Source organism: Pezoporus flaviventris, unplaced genomic scaffold (assembly GCF_033815535.1).
Source record: "Pezoporus flaviventris isolate CSIRO_AGI_PZ_B2104156 unplaced genomic scaffold, CSIRO_AGI_Pfla_v1 ptg000023l, whole genome shotgun sequence".
NCBI classification, from domain to species: Eukaryota; Metazoa; Chordata; class Aves; order Psittaciformes; family Psittacidae; genus Pezoporus; species Pezoporus flaviventris.
Window position 1 is genome coordinate 5209106 of NW_026892571.1, and position 13249 is coordinate 5222354.

Below are 13249 nucleotides of genomic sequence, written 5' to 3' on the forward strand. Positions count from 1 at the left end.
CTAGGGATGCCTCCTCCAACCTGAACTTGAGGGAGGCTTCAGTGCCAAAGAAGGGGTTTCAGATGTTGAAGGCTGAACCCTAATGGTTAATTTAGTTAAGCAAATACCTCTAGCAGATACAAGATGGTTTTGTGGAGGTGAAGTCTTGATAACTTGTCTTTCCAGTTCCAACTACCTGCTGTTGGATCCTCACAGGAAGGGAAGGTGTGATCCCTTTTGTGCAAGAGTAAAGTATAACTTGGATAGCTCCTACTGCGATGGCAGCAGTTCCCCTGGGGACTCCATAGTGGTGCAATGCTAATGCACAGCTCGTGGTGCAGGTTTTATTCAAATGGCACATCCAAATTAGGGAATCTTGCCATGCAGTGACTCATTCTTGCACTTTCACAGAGCTAAGTTACTGCTTTGCACACTGTGCTCATCAGTTGTGCTAAATTCTGTGCGTATTTGTATGAAATTGAGTCAAGGCAATGCAGAGGGGCAGTCTTAAAACTCCTCCCCACCTTTCCTAGGCCCCTGAGAGAGCAGCAGCAGCCCTGTGGTCAGTTCTCACTATGTTACAGAGGGATGCGCTTGGCCCCCCTCATGTTCATTACGATGCTTATCATTCATCTGCCTCCAAGAAGCTGCTTAGTTCATCAGCCAGGCAGAGGACTTGACTTCAAAGCAGTCAGTGGTTGGTAGTCATCCCCCTTTCTAAAGATGGTAGATAAGAATTCCTTTTGAAGATCTCCACCTCCCCCACACATTTTAAGTTTCCTTACACCATGCAGTTCAGAATAATGCATGGAAACAGGGGGTTTGTTTTTAAAGTAGCCTTTCCTTAACCACCACCTGCACTGTAAGCAGCTGTGCACTTTGTGATCTCGCTCCTCAGCCTGTTGTAAATGCTAACCTGTGTAAGTGCTGGGCGTTAAACTGGAGGAGGATGCTACATCATGTTTGGTATCCAAACATAAAGAATTCCCAGGTGTAAAGGAGTTGCGGTATAGTCCAACTGAAGAGTCAGAATATTTCTCACTCCTATCAGCTCTCAGTTTTGGGTGTTGGCAGGGATGCCTGTTACTTCAGACCCGTGATGAGTTTGATGTAAGTCACCTGTACGTGTGCAACGCAACGCTTTTGCACACCACAAAATAAGTCAAATCAGACCTGCTGCTGCAAGGTACCTTTTGTAATGAGGAGAGATTTATTTTTACAAGGGCCAGTAGGGACAGGCCAAGGGGAATGGCTTTAACCTACCAGAGGGGAGACTGAGATGAGCTCTTGGGCAGAAGCTCTTCCCTGTGAGGGTGCTGAGGTGCTGGCACAGGGTGCCCAGAGAAGCTGTGGCTGCCCCATCCCTGGCAGTGTTCAAGGCCAGGTTGGACACGGGCTTGGAGCAAGCTGCTCCAGTGGAAGGTGTCCCTGCCTGTGGCAGGGGTTGGAGCTGGGTGAGCTTTAAGCTCCCTTCCAACCCAAACCAGTCCGTGGCTATGTGCCTTGTGCTGATTTCTGACGGAAAAGCATTGGAACAACTTGGTCGTGAGGGCAGATACCAGAAATGCATTTTGGTGACAGATGGATACATGCTCTTGCCACGGGCTGCACACTCTTTAGAATTGCATCTGCTGTGTCCAGGGGTGAGGTGCAGCAGGCCTGGAGTATGAAATATTAGGTGTTCTGCAATTTAGATGCCACCTTTCATACATGAATTTCAACTTGGAAAAGCAACTCTGGAGGCTGTTGCCTCTTTGCACTGTGTGTGTCGTTCAGCAGAGGCACATCAGGGCCATAAGTAGAAAGAAGAAGCCTCCATTATAAAGCCAGATACCATGTCGGACTTCATATAAAACAGAATTGGAAATAGCTGTGAACTACGAGTAGTTCGAGGGAGGCTTGTTTTTTTTTCAGGATGATCTTTGCAGGGTTATTTTAAGGTTGTACTTGGCATGGAGGTAAGCATTTAGTGTATGACAGGCTGTGGGGGAACCTTTAAGGCCCTGGGAGCAAGTTAGTAATGGTGAGCAATAAAAACCAGTGTAAGCAGGAGACTGTCCCCAGAGAACCTGAGAGGCTGTGTGGACTCGGTTCTCCCTTACTGCAAGGGAGGAGGGAGGAAGGAAGCTGAGGGCTGAGCCGAGAAGTGTTAATGAACCGCTCTCCTCAGATAGCCCCGCGGCTGCCGGCGGGCAGCCCACGCGCTCCCGGCACAGGAGCCCTTCCAGGCTGGCAGGTGGCGGAACGGGAAGAGCAGAGCGGGGCTGGGCGCTGTGAGCCTGAACAGCCCCCGCACAGCTCCTCACCACGGAGGGGGCTCGGCCCTGTCCACGGCTCCCGGCTCCCGCACAGCGCAGTCCTCACCAACACACGCTCTGGGGCTCCCCGGTGCGCACACGGACGTGTTCTGCGGTGGGTGGCTCCATCATCCCGAGGGGGGCTTGAGCCCAGGAGGTTGCGTGGTGCTGCCTAACTCCAGAGAAAGCATGGATGGAGCAAGGGGCTTTTACTTCCGACGTTTAACTCCTTTTAAGAGATCAGACGAGTGGAAAAGGTCATACTTAGGCAAAGCATTTGCAAGGATGGGAGAGGACATGGCTCTGATCACTGCCGCTGTGCAGTGGTTTTGGTGGGTGCTGTCTGAAGGCGTCATTTCCACCTTAAGAAAAACAAAAAAGGTGGGGATGACAAAGGAGAGATTACAAATTGTTCTTTCAACTCATTTTGTAACTAGGGTTTAAGTCTGGTCCTAGAAAAGAGCGTCCGTTATGTCCCGTTTCCTACTACACGCTGTTAAAAAGTGCGTGAGTCCAGCGCCGACCCATCTCCTTAGTGTGGGCCGGTTTGTCACCAGGTATTCAACCGCCCGTCCCTCAGTGGGGCCCAGGGCTCGCTGCTGTCCCTTCGGGGAGCCGCGAGGAGCCCTCAAGGAGGGCAGGGCACGGCGGGGCAGACCTCCTCCTGTGGCGGCAGTGCCCAGAGGGATCGGGGCCCTCCCCGCACAGCTGCGGCCGCGGGCGGTTGGCTTCACGGTGTCCGCTCGACGCAGCGGTGCCGCTGCCACAAGATGGAGGCTGGTCCTGCCCGCGGGACTGCGCTTCCCGGCGTGCCCCGCGCCGCCGCGCGAAATGGCGGCCGTCCCGGACCACAGCTCCCGGCATGCCTCCTCACCGCTTCCGGGACAGGGGCGGTGTCTGGGAGGGCACGCAGGTAGCGGAAGTGACCTCACGTCCGGCGGGCTGCGGCGCTGGGAGCGAGCGGGGCGGCGGGTGCGGAGCGGAGCGGGGAGCGGCGGAGGGGCAGCTCGGAGCGGCGGGTGCACCGCGGCCTTCCTCTGCGCGCAGGTGAGGCGGGGAGCGCAGCGCGGGCCGCCGCTGAGGCCGCTGTTCCTGCGGGGGAGCGGGGGGAGCCGCCCCCTCCCCTGAGGCGGTGCCGGGTGCACCCCGCCGCGCCTTCCTCCCCTCCCGTTCCCCCGCGGGCGCGGGGCCTGCGCGGCGGGGCCGCCCCGGGCGCCGTTCTCATTGTCTGCGGCTCCATCCGGGTCCTGCGGGGGGCGGCGCGGGGCCTGCCGGGACCGAGCACCGCCGCGGGGGCGGCCCCAGCGGGCGAACAAAGCGTGCGGGGGAGGCGGTGCCGGGCACCGGGAGCTGGGGTTGGGGGGTAAGGGGGGGGGAGCTGTGGTTCCGCGGTGCTCGTCGCCGCTGCCGCGCCGGGAGGGACAGAGGCCGCTCGGCTTCCGTGGCCGAGACGGTGGCGGCGGAGCCCGCCGCAGCGACACGGGTCCGCGGTGCCGGAGACCTCGGCACCGAGGAGAGAGCGGGCTCTGCTTTCCCCCGCGCCGTGCAGCTCTGCCCGCCCCGCTCCCCTCGGCGAGGGCTTTGCTCTCGGCTCCTTTGTGCGCCTCGGCGCTGGCGAGCCAGGCGGCTGTTCTCCGTTAACCCCGCTGTGACGCTCCGAAGCGTTTGTATCCGATACCATTGGCACCGTCGCGAAGTCGATTAAGAAATCCGTTTATTATGTGGAGTGTAGTTTGTTTGCTTGGTAACTGCCACTTGCTAATCTAATTAGATAACAAAAATCTTGGCTGGCGCTGCTGCCTCGCCGGAGCAATTGCTGGTTAATAAACACGTACCACCATCTTCGGCAGGAGTTCAAAGTACTCCCTTGCTGCTAAAACACCTTCGCTTAAACTTAAGCTCTGCGGAGATTCGGGTGTTCGGCTCCCTCTCTGTGTCGTGTTTGGGCGCTTGAAGCAAAGAGCTTCGTGTTTTCCCTCTGTTTTCGTTATCAGGGGCGAGGACCCAGGTTTTGCCCTGTGGAATTAGGTCCCTTAACCTTGTTTTCTGAAGCAGGCAGTGGATAATCTTCTTTTGTGATGAGGGTTTAAATGCAAAATCTTCAGTCGCAAAGCTTTGAATTTTGATGATGGTTGGTGCAGGGCTCCTCGTTGCTATCAATGCAGCGAAATTCAGGGAAGTGGGTAGATTAATGGACCTTAATGATGTTCTGGAGTAACGTGTGCCATACCTCATACAGAAAACACTTGGAGATACCTGGAAATCCTGTTGTTACAGGGTAGCTAATTTCTGATAAAAGTCCTGGGGTTTATCCATTTACACTGTGCTTCCTGCATCACCCCCACTCCCCACCAAAATGCCTGAATAATTTGGGGCTGGATCTCAAATCACATCAATGTGGCAAAATTCTCTGTAGTTTCTGTTCCTTAGCACTATTAATGTTCTGTTTCCTGCTCCAGTGTAAGGAGCTTTGAGATCCTTTGCTTCCCACCTACTCCCAGATGGAAAATATCTTATTTTTGTTCACAACACAGTGGAGCCTGTCGCTGTGGCTCATTTTCTGCAGCAGCTGCCTTAGATTGTGCCTTTTTGCAAGACCAAAGTGGTGTTGATGTCGCCTCCTCAGAATTGCCTGTAGCTCATGACTAAAAAGTCTGTATCTGGTGAAATGAGACTAGTCTTGCCCTTACAAATGAGCACAGAAAGCCAGCTGGTTTGTATCTGGAAAGGGTGAAATGGGGAGATTTAGTTATTGTTTTATTTCTTTCTACTTGTGGTATTGCAACTTGCAGAAAATGAATTTACAAGGAGTGCTGTGAGTACAGGACTGGCCTGGGGCTTCCTCAACTGTTCATGCAGAAGTGTTTTGTTGACTTGTTTTCCTGTGGGAAAACATTAGCAGATTTAGGGCTTCATCAGATAAACTTGAGATGCTCAGCTTGAGCCCTGGATCTGTCTTGAAGATAATCATCCCCATCGTCTTTGGGCACTAATGGAAAAAGTTGTTTCAGTCCAAATGTGCAACACTGAACTTCGTCCTCCCTCCTGAAGCGAATAGCTCATGTTCTATGGGAACACTTAAGAAATTGGAAAGCCAGCCCATGATTCAATAAATGAACCTCTCAAGCTTTTGCACAAACAAGGAGGTTGTGATTTTTTTATATTATTTATTATTTTTACCATTATGGACTTGCCTGGGTGGAGTCTTCTCTGTACAGAAGTTGCCTGGAATGTGGCCTGAGTACCTTACACTGCTACTGCAGTTGTTCACCTTAGTGTGAATCTTTATGTGCACAAAGCCTGGTGAATTGTCAGCACCAGGATTCACTCCACAAGTGAAAATGCTGACTTTGTCAGCTAAAAAAAAGGAAGAATTTAGCCATTTGAGACTCTGAGGTCTTTTATTCCTTCTGGTGCAGCCTGTTTGTTAGCTTGTGAGCAGCTGAAGGTGCTTAAAGCAGTTTCAAGCTTGACTTAGGGTGTTGAGTGCAGTGTCTTTTCCTGCCTGATGTTAAATGCTGCCAGTAAACCTTTGCAAGTTTGTTTTGAAAGAACATCAAAACGAACCTGTTTTCTCTTACTAGAATACCCGGGTGCTGGTCTCATTTGTTGTACTTCCTAAGGGAGCTCCAGTGACTTCCGTGCTTGGGTTTGCCTTTGATTTAAAAACCTTGAATAGAACAAGCCAGGCAAGTCCCTTTATCTTTGTCTTTTTCTTAACTGATCACTTGGATGCGGCAGGGTTTTGACCTGGGATTATCAAGAAGACATTTTGAACCAAAACTTGCATTAATTCCGTAGATAAAAGGAGCAAATGAAATATAAAGACAAAACAGGAGCTTCTGTGTGATAAGCCCTTGTACCCTAATCACAAGGGAGGCTGTGTTTTGATACCCTCTTCTCCAACTGATTTTTTCATATGCAGGCAATGGGCTAAAATGTTGATTAGAGAATAAAATAAACCTATTTTCTCTTGCCTGCTGCATCACACCATTGCAAATTGTTAGCACTAGAAGAACATTCAAGTTTGATTTGGGTTTTTTTTTTAGCTCATTGCCTCACACATGCTTTGTATAATGTTTAACACTGCCAGTAATGGTAGCTGAAACTACTCAGCTGTTCCAGTATCGATACCTGTAGCTAAACACGGTGCAGGAAAAGCAGCAGCCTTGCCTCGTAAAATGAGGTTTTCAGTTAAGACGTGGGCTGTGAGGAGCAGACTTTGGTCTCTCTGCTCAGAGTTACAAGCTTCACCCAGACTGACAGAAAGGCTGCAGCACCCTCCTTGTGACGAGGGTTCAGCCCAAATTTAGGCTCTGTCCTGCTTTTGACTGGGGTTAGGTGGAACAAGACACACTTGCCAACTGTACCTTCATTCCTGGAGCTTGGGACACTGCCGTATCACGTAGCATTGACACACACAAGTGTTGAGTGCTCTCCAGGCGTGACTCAACCCGTGCTAATGAAGTGGGAGGAGAGGGGAGCACGCACTGACTTTCAGTGCGTTATGATGTTGGCTTTACCTGAAGTCTCCTAGGCAGTAGGATGTCCTGTAATAGAATTTGGGTGGGCTAAAAGCCACGCTGAGTTTCCCTTAGCATGGGTATCCTTGGGAATTCCCCTGAAGCGCTGCCCACTGCCTCTGAACCAGTACTGACACTGGGCACAATTCATCTCCAGTGGAGTTTGTTGGAACTCTGGTAGGAGCTTTGAAAGTGTTTTGGAAAGCAAGTTTTCCTTTTTGTGTCTTCAGTGTTGCCTTAAATACGTTCCTACTGGCAAGCACGCGTGCTTTCTGCTGCTTTCTGTCCCTTTTAATTGGCCTCAGTGCTTGGCATTTACTGATTTGACCAGCTTTAATTTGGGGAAATTAATTAGTCACTGCATACAATGGAAACAGCGTTTCTGATGCTCCCGTTGCAGTGAGCAGAGCCCTGCTGCAGCCACTGCAGGGCTACCCAGAACCTTCACATCCACGCACAGCCTTCCCTTGTGCAGAGCAGGGTGGTGAGTGAATCTGCACCTCTTTAATTACTGCATTTCTTAATTGCAGGCGTTGACTCAAAGACACAGCCATGAAAGATCCGAGTCGCAGCAGCACCAGCCCGAGCATCATCAGCGAAGATGTGATCATAAATGGTCATTCTCATGAAGATGACAATCCCTTTGCGGAGTACATGTGGATGGAGAATGAAGAGGAATTCAACAGGCAGGCAAGTCATTTCCTTCTCTAAATGTGTTGTGGTATGCTTTACCCTTGTCTAACTGAAGGGAAAGGTGCTGTGGCTTAGCATCCGGGGTCAAAGAGTGGCAGTCCTTTAGAGATGGGGTTTTCAGATGAGCTTGCTGAGGAACCCTGTGGAACAGACAGATCTCAGCTTCTCTGGCAATATGAGTTTTCTGTAATCTTGGTGGAAAACATCCAGTAATTCCCTGCTGCTGCAGGAGGGAGGGAGGGAAACAACGTTGGCGGAGCTTATTGGCACTTTGGAAGGGATGAGTCTAGGTAGGCTGCTGGCCTGCAGAGGTTTTATGTGTGCAGCCATGCTGTAGTTCTGAACTGGGTATGTCCCAGCGCCTCCCTGCCTCTCCCAAGGCTGCCTTTCCAAAGGGAGTCAGTGGACATAGCTGTTGGGTGATAGTCCTGGTCATTGCTTAATACTGAAGTGTCTGTCTTACAGCTTGCCTTCGCAACCAGATTGGAAGGAAGCCTTAAACTTCATCTCTAACCTTGCATCTGGACACAGTTTTCCTCCTGTGGAGGAGGAACAGCCCCCTTTCCAATCAAAGCTTGATCTTTGTACTTGCATAGCTGCTTTCTTTGCACAGTTTGGCTGTGCTGAAGTCTGAGTGGCTGAAATGGGATGTCTGCTGCTCTCTAGGGTGCCAGCAGGGCACAGAGCTAATCTGAAATGCAGGTTGACCACCAGATGTAAATTCTCTCGTGCATAAGGGGCCAGGATGCTCTCGGTGCTGTTTCCCATTGGGTGGCTGTTTCCTCCTGGGCACTGTACTGCAGTTGGAATAGGGGATGTGTAGCTCTTGAGGAAGCAGCTGAGCGTTGTGCCATGAATAAACAGAGTAGAGGAAAGGTGGGAACATGGGGGAAGACTGGTTGTATGCAGGCAGGCAAACACCGCATGGCAGCCCGGCTGTGCAGCAGTAGGCAAATCTCTTGGTGGGAACCTGAACAAGTTAAACTTGAGCTGGAAAATCTAAACAGGCAGTCTTAATTTCAAGGCATTTGGGGAACTAAATGTTATTTAGCCCTTCTGGAACTGCTGCTGGAGGCACCTGTAGGTGTACAGCCATGTAACAACCGGTGCCAGGCAGCCCCTGCTGTAACACTGGTTTGTGGCTGTGTGCCTGCCACTGCCTTCTACCCAGCGCAGGACAGGCGCAGTGCCTCGGGGAGTGTTGATGGGAGACTCCTGTCCTTGCTGGAGTGCTCTGTTGAGGAAACCACAAAGTCAGGGCTTCATGCAGGGTTTGAATTGTGTGACAGTGGCTTAGAGCATATGGTGATGAGTCCGTGTTCCCAGAGCTGTGTATCGTGAGCGCCAAGTGAGCTGGGGAGTGTGTTTGCCCCAGGCACAGGGGACCTACATATTGCAGCAATCCTCAACTCTGGCTTTCATTTTCTGGTTTGGTATCTGTGGTACGTAACTGAATTTCCACTTCAGGGTCAAGCATGTGTTTAATTTCAGAGTGAAGGATAGATAGGAAAACTTGTTAGAGCTTCCATTGAGTGAACTTTTAAATATGTCCTGAATAATTTTTCCATTCTGGCAAGTCATTCACACCAGCTTCTATTTCCCTAAGTACTGCAATGCAGGACATGGAAAACTTGTTGGGATGAACTCCCTCCAAAGCTTGTTTACTGAACAACCAAGCAAAACTTTCCTTTAGTCTTTGCAGCAGTGGCAGTTCTGCATCAGTTGATTTGCCCTGCTTAGAGCACAGCAGGTCAGCATTCTTAACAACCACTAAGATCATGTGGAGTTCCTTAGGAGAACTGGGTGAACACATAACCTAAAGCCAAGGAAATGCTGCTTGTTCCCCGTGCCAAGGCACAGGCAGTGGTTATTTTTTCCCCAGTAGTGTGCCCGGCTGCATGTGTTGTCCCTGTTCCCTTCCTCATACTCACAGTGAGTTGAGTCCAGGCTAGTTGGTACGTCTGAAAGTTTCACTTGGAACCAATATTTTCCTTCTCCTTTTGCTTGTAACAAGCAGCAAATGGCACAGCTGGGGTGTTCTCCTGCCATTCCCTTTATCTGCAGTCCAAGTTCCTGGGACAGAGCACTTTCCTACATTAAAAAACCCAAGCTGATTGCCTCCCTGCAGCACGAACATGGTGTTCTGCTGCAAGTCCTGGTGCATAGCTAGAAAGCAAGCCAGCTGGGTGCACAGACCTTGGAATGAAGGCCCAAGCTCTTGAGAAGTTTGTTGATGAGGCAGTTTCTTCTCATTGTATAGATCGAAGAGGAGTTGTGGGAAGAAGAATTTATTGAGCGCTGCTTCCAGGAGATGCTGGAAGAGGAGGAGGAGCACGAATGGTTTATTCCTGCCCGTGATCTCCCACAAACAATGGATCAAATCCAGGACCAGTTCAATGACCTTGTTATCAGTGACAGCTCATCACTGGAGGATCTGGTGGTAAATTGGTTTCTCATCATATTTCTCAAGCTTGACATCTCTTTGGCCAAGGCTGATTTTTATGGGTGATAATGGCAGGGCAAAATCCTTTACACATAAGCCAGAGACTCTTAAACTGTGCCTGGCTCTGGTGGAGGGGGAATGTGGAACAGTTGGGCAAGGGATGTTCCTCCAAGTGATGTGACCTGTTCAGTGGTTTTCTTCATAACCACATGGGGCCTTTCCTAGCCCGTGGAATAAACTCGAGTGGGTTTGGGGATACAGAGTGTGTTAAGAAAAAAAGGCAGTGTGTGAAGCGCGAACGCTGAAGTGCCATTTGGTGACAAGACTGCAAAGGTTTAACTGAGCATCTGTCACCAGTTATGTGTGGAGTAGGAATGAGCTGTGTTCTGGTTTGGATTGTGCAAACCATAGCAGATCCCTTTTGTAGAGATTCTAGGGAAGGGAAAGGCAACCCCACATGACTCCCCTCGTTCTTACTGTGTGACTTGTCAGAGCTTAACTGATAGGAAGGGGCACCACATACCTATTTTCCCTAACATAATACACGGGTACTGGTACAGAGTACAAAAAACACTGCCAGGTCCTACTTCTCCAAGCTTAAGTAGCTGCAGGCAGCAGTTTTGGAGCACAAAAACCCCTCCGTTTCCTCATGATAAAGAAGTCAGTTTGAAGATGCTGCATGTCTATAACTGCAGGACATTGCAGAGCAGCAGCTTGCCAAGTATCAAGACAGGGTAGTCACAGGCATGGAAATGTAGAAAATCAATACAGTGCTCATATACATTAAATTCCCAGAAACGGATGAAGTTCCTGGAACAAGTCTCCTCTTGCTTAAATAAGCAAGATCTAAAAACCTCATGGCATGGTTTAGCAGCTTGGCTTCAGAAAAAGCTTTTTCAGCATTAAGCCAAGTAGCTGCATTTGATGCATGCCTGTGGTTTCCTTGTTTCTCGTTCCCTGAGCCTTCATCTGACTGAAACATCCAGGTGGTACTAAGGAAGGGTGGATAATTGGGCTACTAGCACAGGGGAGTGTGCTCTTTTAGTGGTCAGAGAGGCTCTTGATAGATGCAAAACCCCCATCAAGTGCCTGTTACTCTAAACCCATAAACTGTTCCTAATGCTGTCAGCTTAAAGATGGAGGATGAAAATAATGATTCAACTAGACTTCTGTTTTTCCCTTCCTCAGGTCAAGAGTAATCTGAATCCAAACGCAAAGGAGTTTGTTCCTGGTGTGAAGTACTTAAATATTTGAGTAGACTGGGCCCTCTCTTGGTGGATGTAGCACAATTTCCACACTGTGAAGCCAGTATTAGAAGATTTAATTGTAAAAGCTCTCTCTTCTTGTCACTGTGTTACACTTATGCATTGCCAAAGTTTTGTTAGTCTTGCATGCTCAATAAAAGTGCTGAGACTGTTATTAAGTAAATCTGTCAAAAGTTTAATGGAAACATAATTGGGCCCTGGCTCTGGAAGGAGGCAGTGAGGTAAGAAGCACCAGTCAAGTTGAGACAAAGTACCACGTTTATAAAACCTTCTGCAGACTCTGTCTTTCTAAAACAGGACTTGGAATTTGCCATGGATGGTCTGTGTTAACTGGTGCTAGCTTGCACCTGATAATGCCTTAACTCCGGGACAAAAAGCAAGCAAGGATATCTGATTGTTATGCAAATAGGCTAGCTTTCCTTGGAAATACTGTTACTAATGTTAATTTTTCCCCTTAAAGAACCCTCATGCTCCTTTTCAGCAGCATGAGCCATAACCGAAACCTTACAGACCTGTGCAGAGTCGTAGATCTCAGCTACTGAGCTAACACCCGAGGGGCTGGAAGGAGGAATCCCCCGCGCTTCGCAGTACGTGATCATGTTAGAAACGCCCCAACTTCCCGATTATGTTCAAGGAGATGTGAGTTTCATCACAATTTCTTCCAAGAACCCAGATAAATACATAGCACTGCCTATGTAACTTTTAGCATATGACTTTATTAGAGCTGGGTTTAACCAAGCCGAGCCTAGCATTAGTGGTTTGAGTGGTGCTTTGCCCTTGCTTTGTTTAATCATCACTACACGATAGTCTACAGCACAACAACTTCTTTTGTTTCGTTTTTGTTTTTTCTTTTAATAAAGCTAGAACAGTTTTGGCTTCTTAAACTTCATACTGGGGTAGGTTAAGCTGCCATACGTGTTCAGTGTGAATAGTGTTTAAGTTGAAAATATTGTAAAAAAATTATATTTTTTCAAAAATATTTAAAAAAATAAATAAGAGTAGAACTGACGTGGTGGCTGTCTCGTGAATGTGCTGCTGGCAGCGCGCAGGGGCGAGGGAGGGTGTGCTGCCGGTACACTTCCCTTAGGGCTCTTGGTAAGGTGATAGCCCAGGATACTCATGAGCTTGGACTCCTTCCCCCTGCCTCCCTGCCCGGGCAGGTTTTTCTTCCTTCTCACTGCTGCTAATCCTGGTGCAGCTCCACTGCTGCTGGCAGCATGGGCAGCCCTTGCTGACAGCAGGCAGCACCCTATAAAGGGGGTGTCAGAGTGGGGCTGCCAGAGCTGGGGTGCTCCCCAGCCTTACTCTGTGAACTGGGTGGCTGTGGGTGAGCTGATCCGCCCCTTGCTTTGTAACTTTATCCAGCCTTGCTCTTAATATCTTTTATTTTGTCTTTAGGCTCCAGTTAAACCAAATGAAAACACTTCAGAAATCACACAGTGCTGCAGGATGTGCAGGGGTGGTGCCTTTATGCAGGGGTTACCCACGTTACTGTGTTGGTCTTCATAGAATCACAGAGTGGTTTGGGTTGGAAGGGACCTCAAAGCTCATCCAGCTCCAACCCCTGCCACGGGCAGGGACACCTTCCACTAGAGCAGCTTGCTCCAAGCCCCTGTGTCCAACCTGGCCTTGAACACTGCCAGGGATGGGGCAGCCACAGCTTCTCTGGGCACCCTGTGCCAGCGCCTCAGCACCCTCACAGGGAAGAGCTTCTGCCTAAGAGCTCATCTCAGTCTCCCCTCTGGCAGGTTAAAGCCATTCCCCTTGGCCTGTCCCTACTGGCCCTTGTCCAAAGCCCCTCTCCAGGTTTCTTGTCCAACCCTCTTAAAGGAACTCAGCCAAACCAACTCTTTATTTTGCTGTTGCTCTTCACAGCGTTCATCACAATTATCCTGGCTCCTTACTGAGCAGCACTTTCCCCTTTCCTAACCAGAGATTTGGCCCTAGAGAAGCAACAATCCTCTTCTGGCGTTTCACCAGCTTGGCTGCAGTTCAACCTGGTACATCTGAAGACAGAAGGTCAGGAAGCAGCCATGTGCTGCCTTATTT

General features: G+C 49.7%; 1 protein-coding gene and 1 long non-coding RNA gene across 3 annotated transcripts in view; both read left to right on the forward strand.

Moving 5' to 3' along the window:
* LOC133270882 (uncharacterized) overlaps nucleotides 1-13249 on the forward strand; it is a 131785-nt gene that overhangs the window by 64544 nt on the left and 53992 nt on the right. The window lies entirely within an intron of this gene.
* PAIP2 (poly(A) binding protein interacting protein 2) lies at nucleotides 3205-12208 on the forward strand. 2 transcript variants are annotated; one of them, XM_061456444.1, is made up of 4 exons: nucleotides 3205-3323; nucleotides 7330-7489; nucleotides 9753-9932; nucleotides 11124-12208. In XM_061456444.1, the coding sequence occupies exons 2-4, from the start codon at nucleotides 7352-7354 to the stop codon at nucleotides 11187-11189; spliced, it is 384 nt and encodes a 127-aa protein (XP_061312428.1). In that variant the 5' UTR covers nucleotides 3205-3323; nucleotides 7330-7351; the 3' UTR covers nucleotides 11190-12208. The 2 variants fall into 2 exon arrangements, with proteins under 2 accessions (XP_061312428.1, XP_061312429.1); XM_061456445.1 differs by lacking the exon at nucleotides 3205-3323 and adding an exon at nucleotides 6827-6976.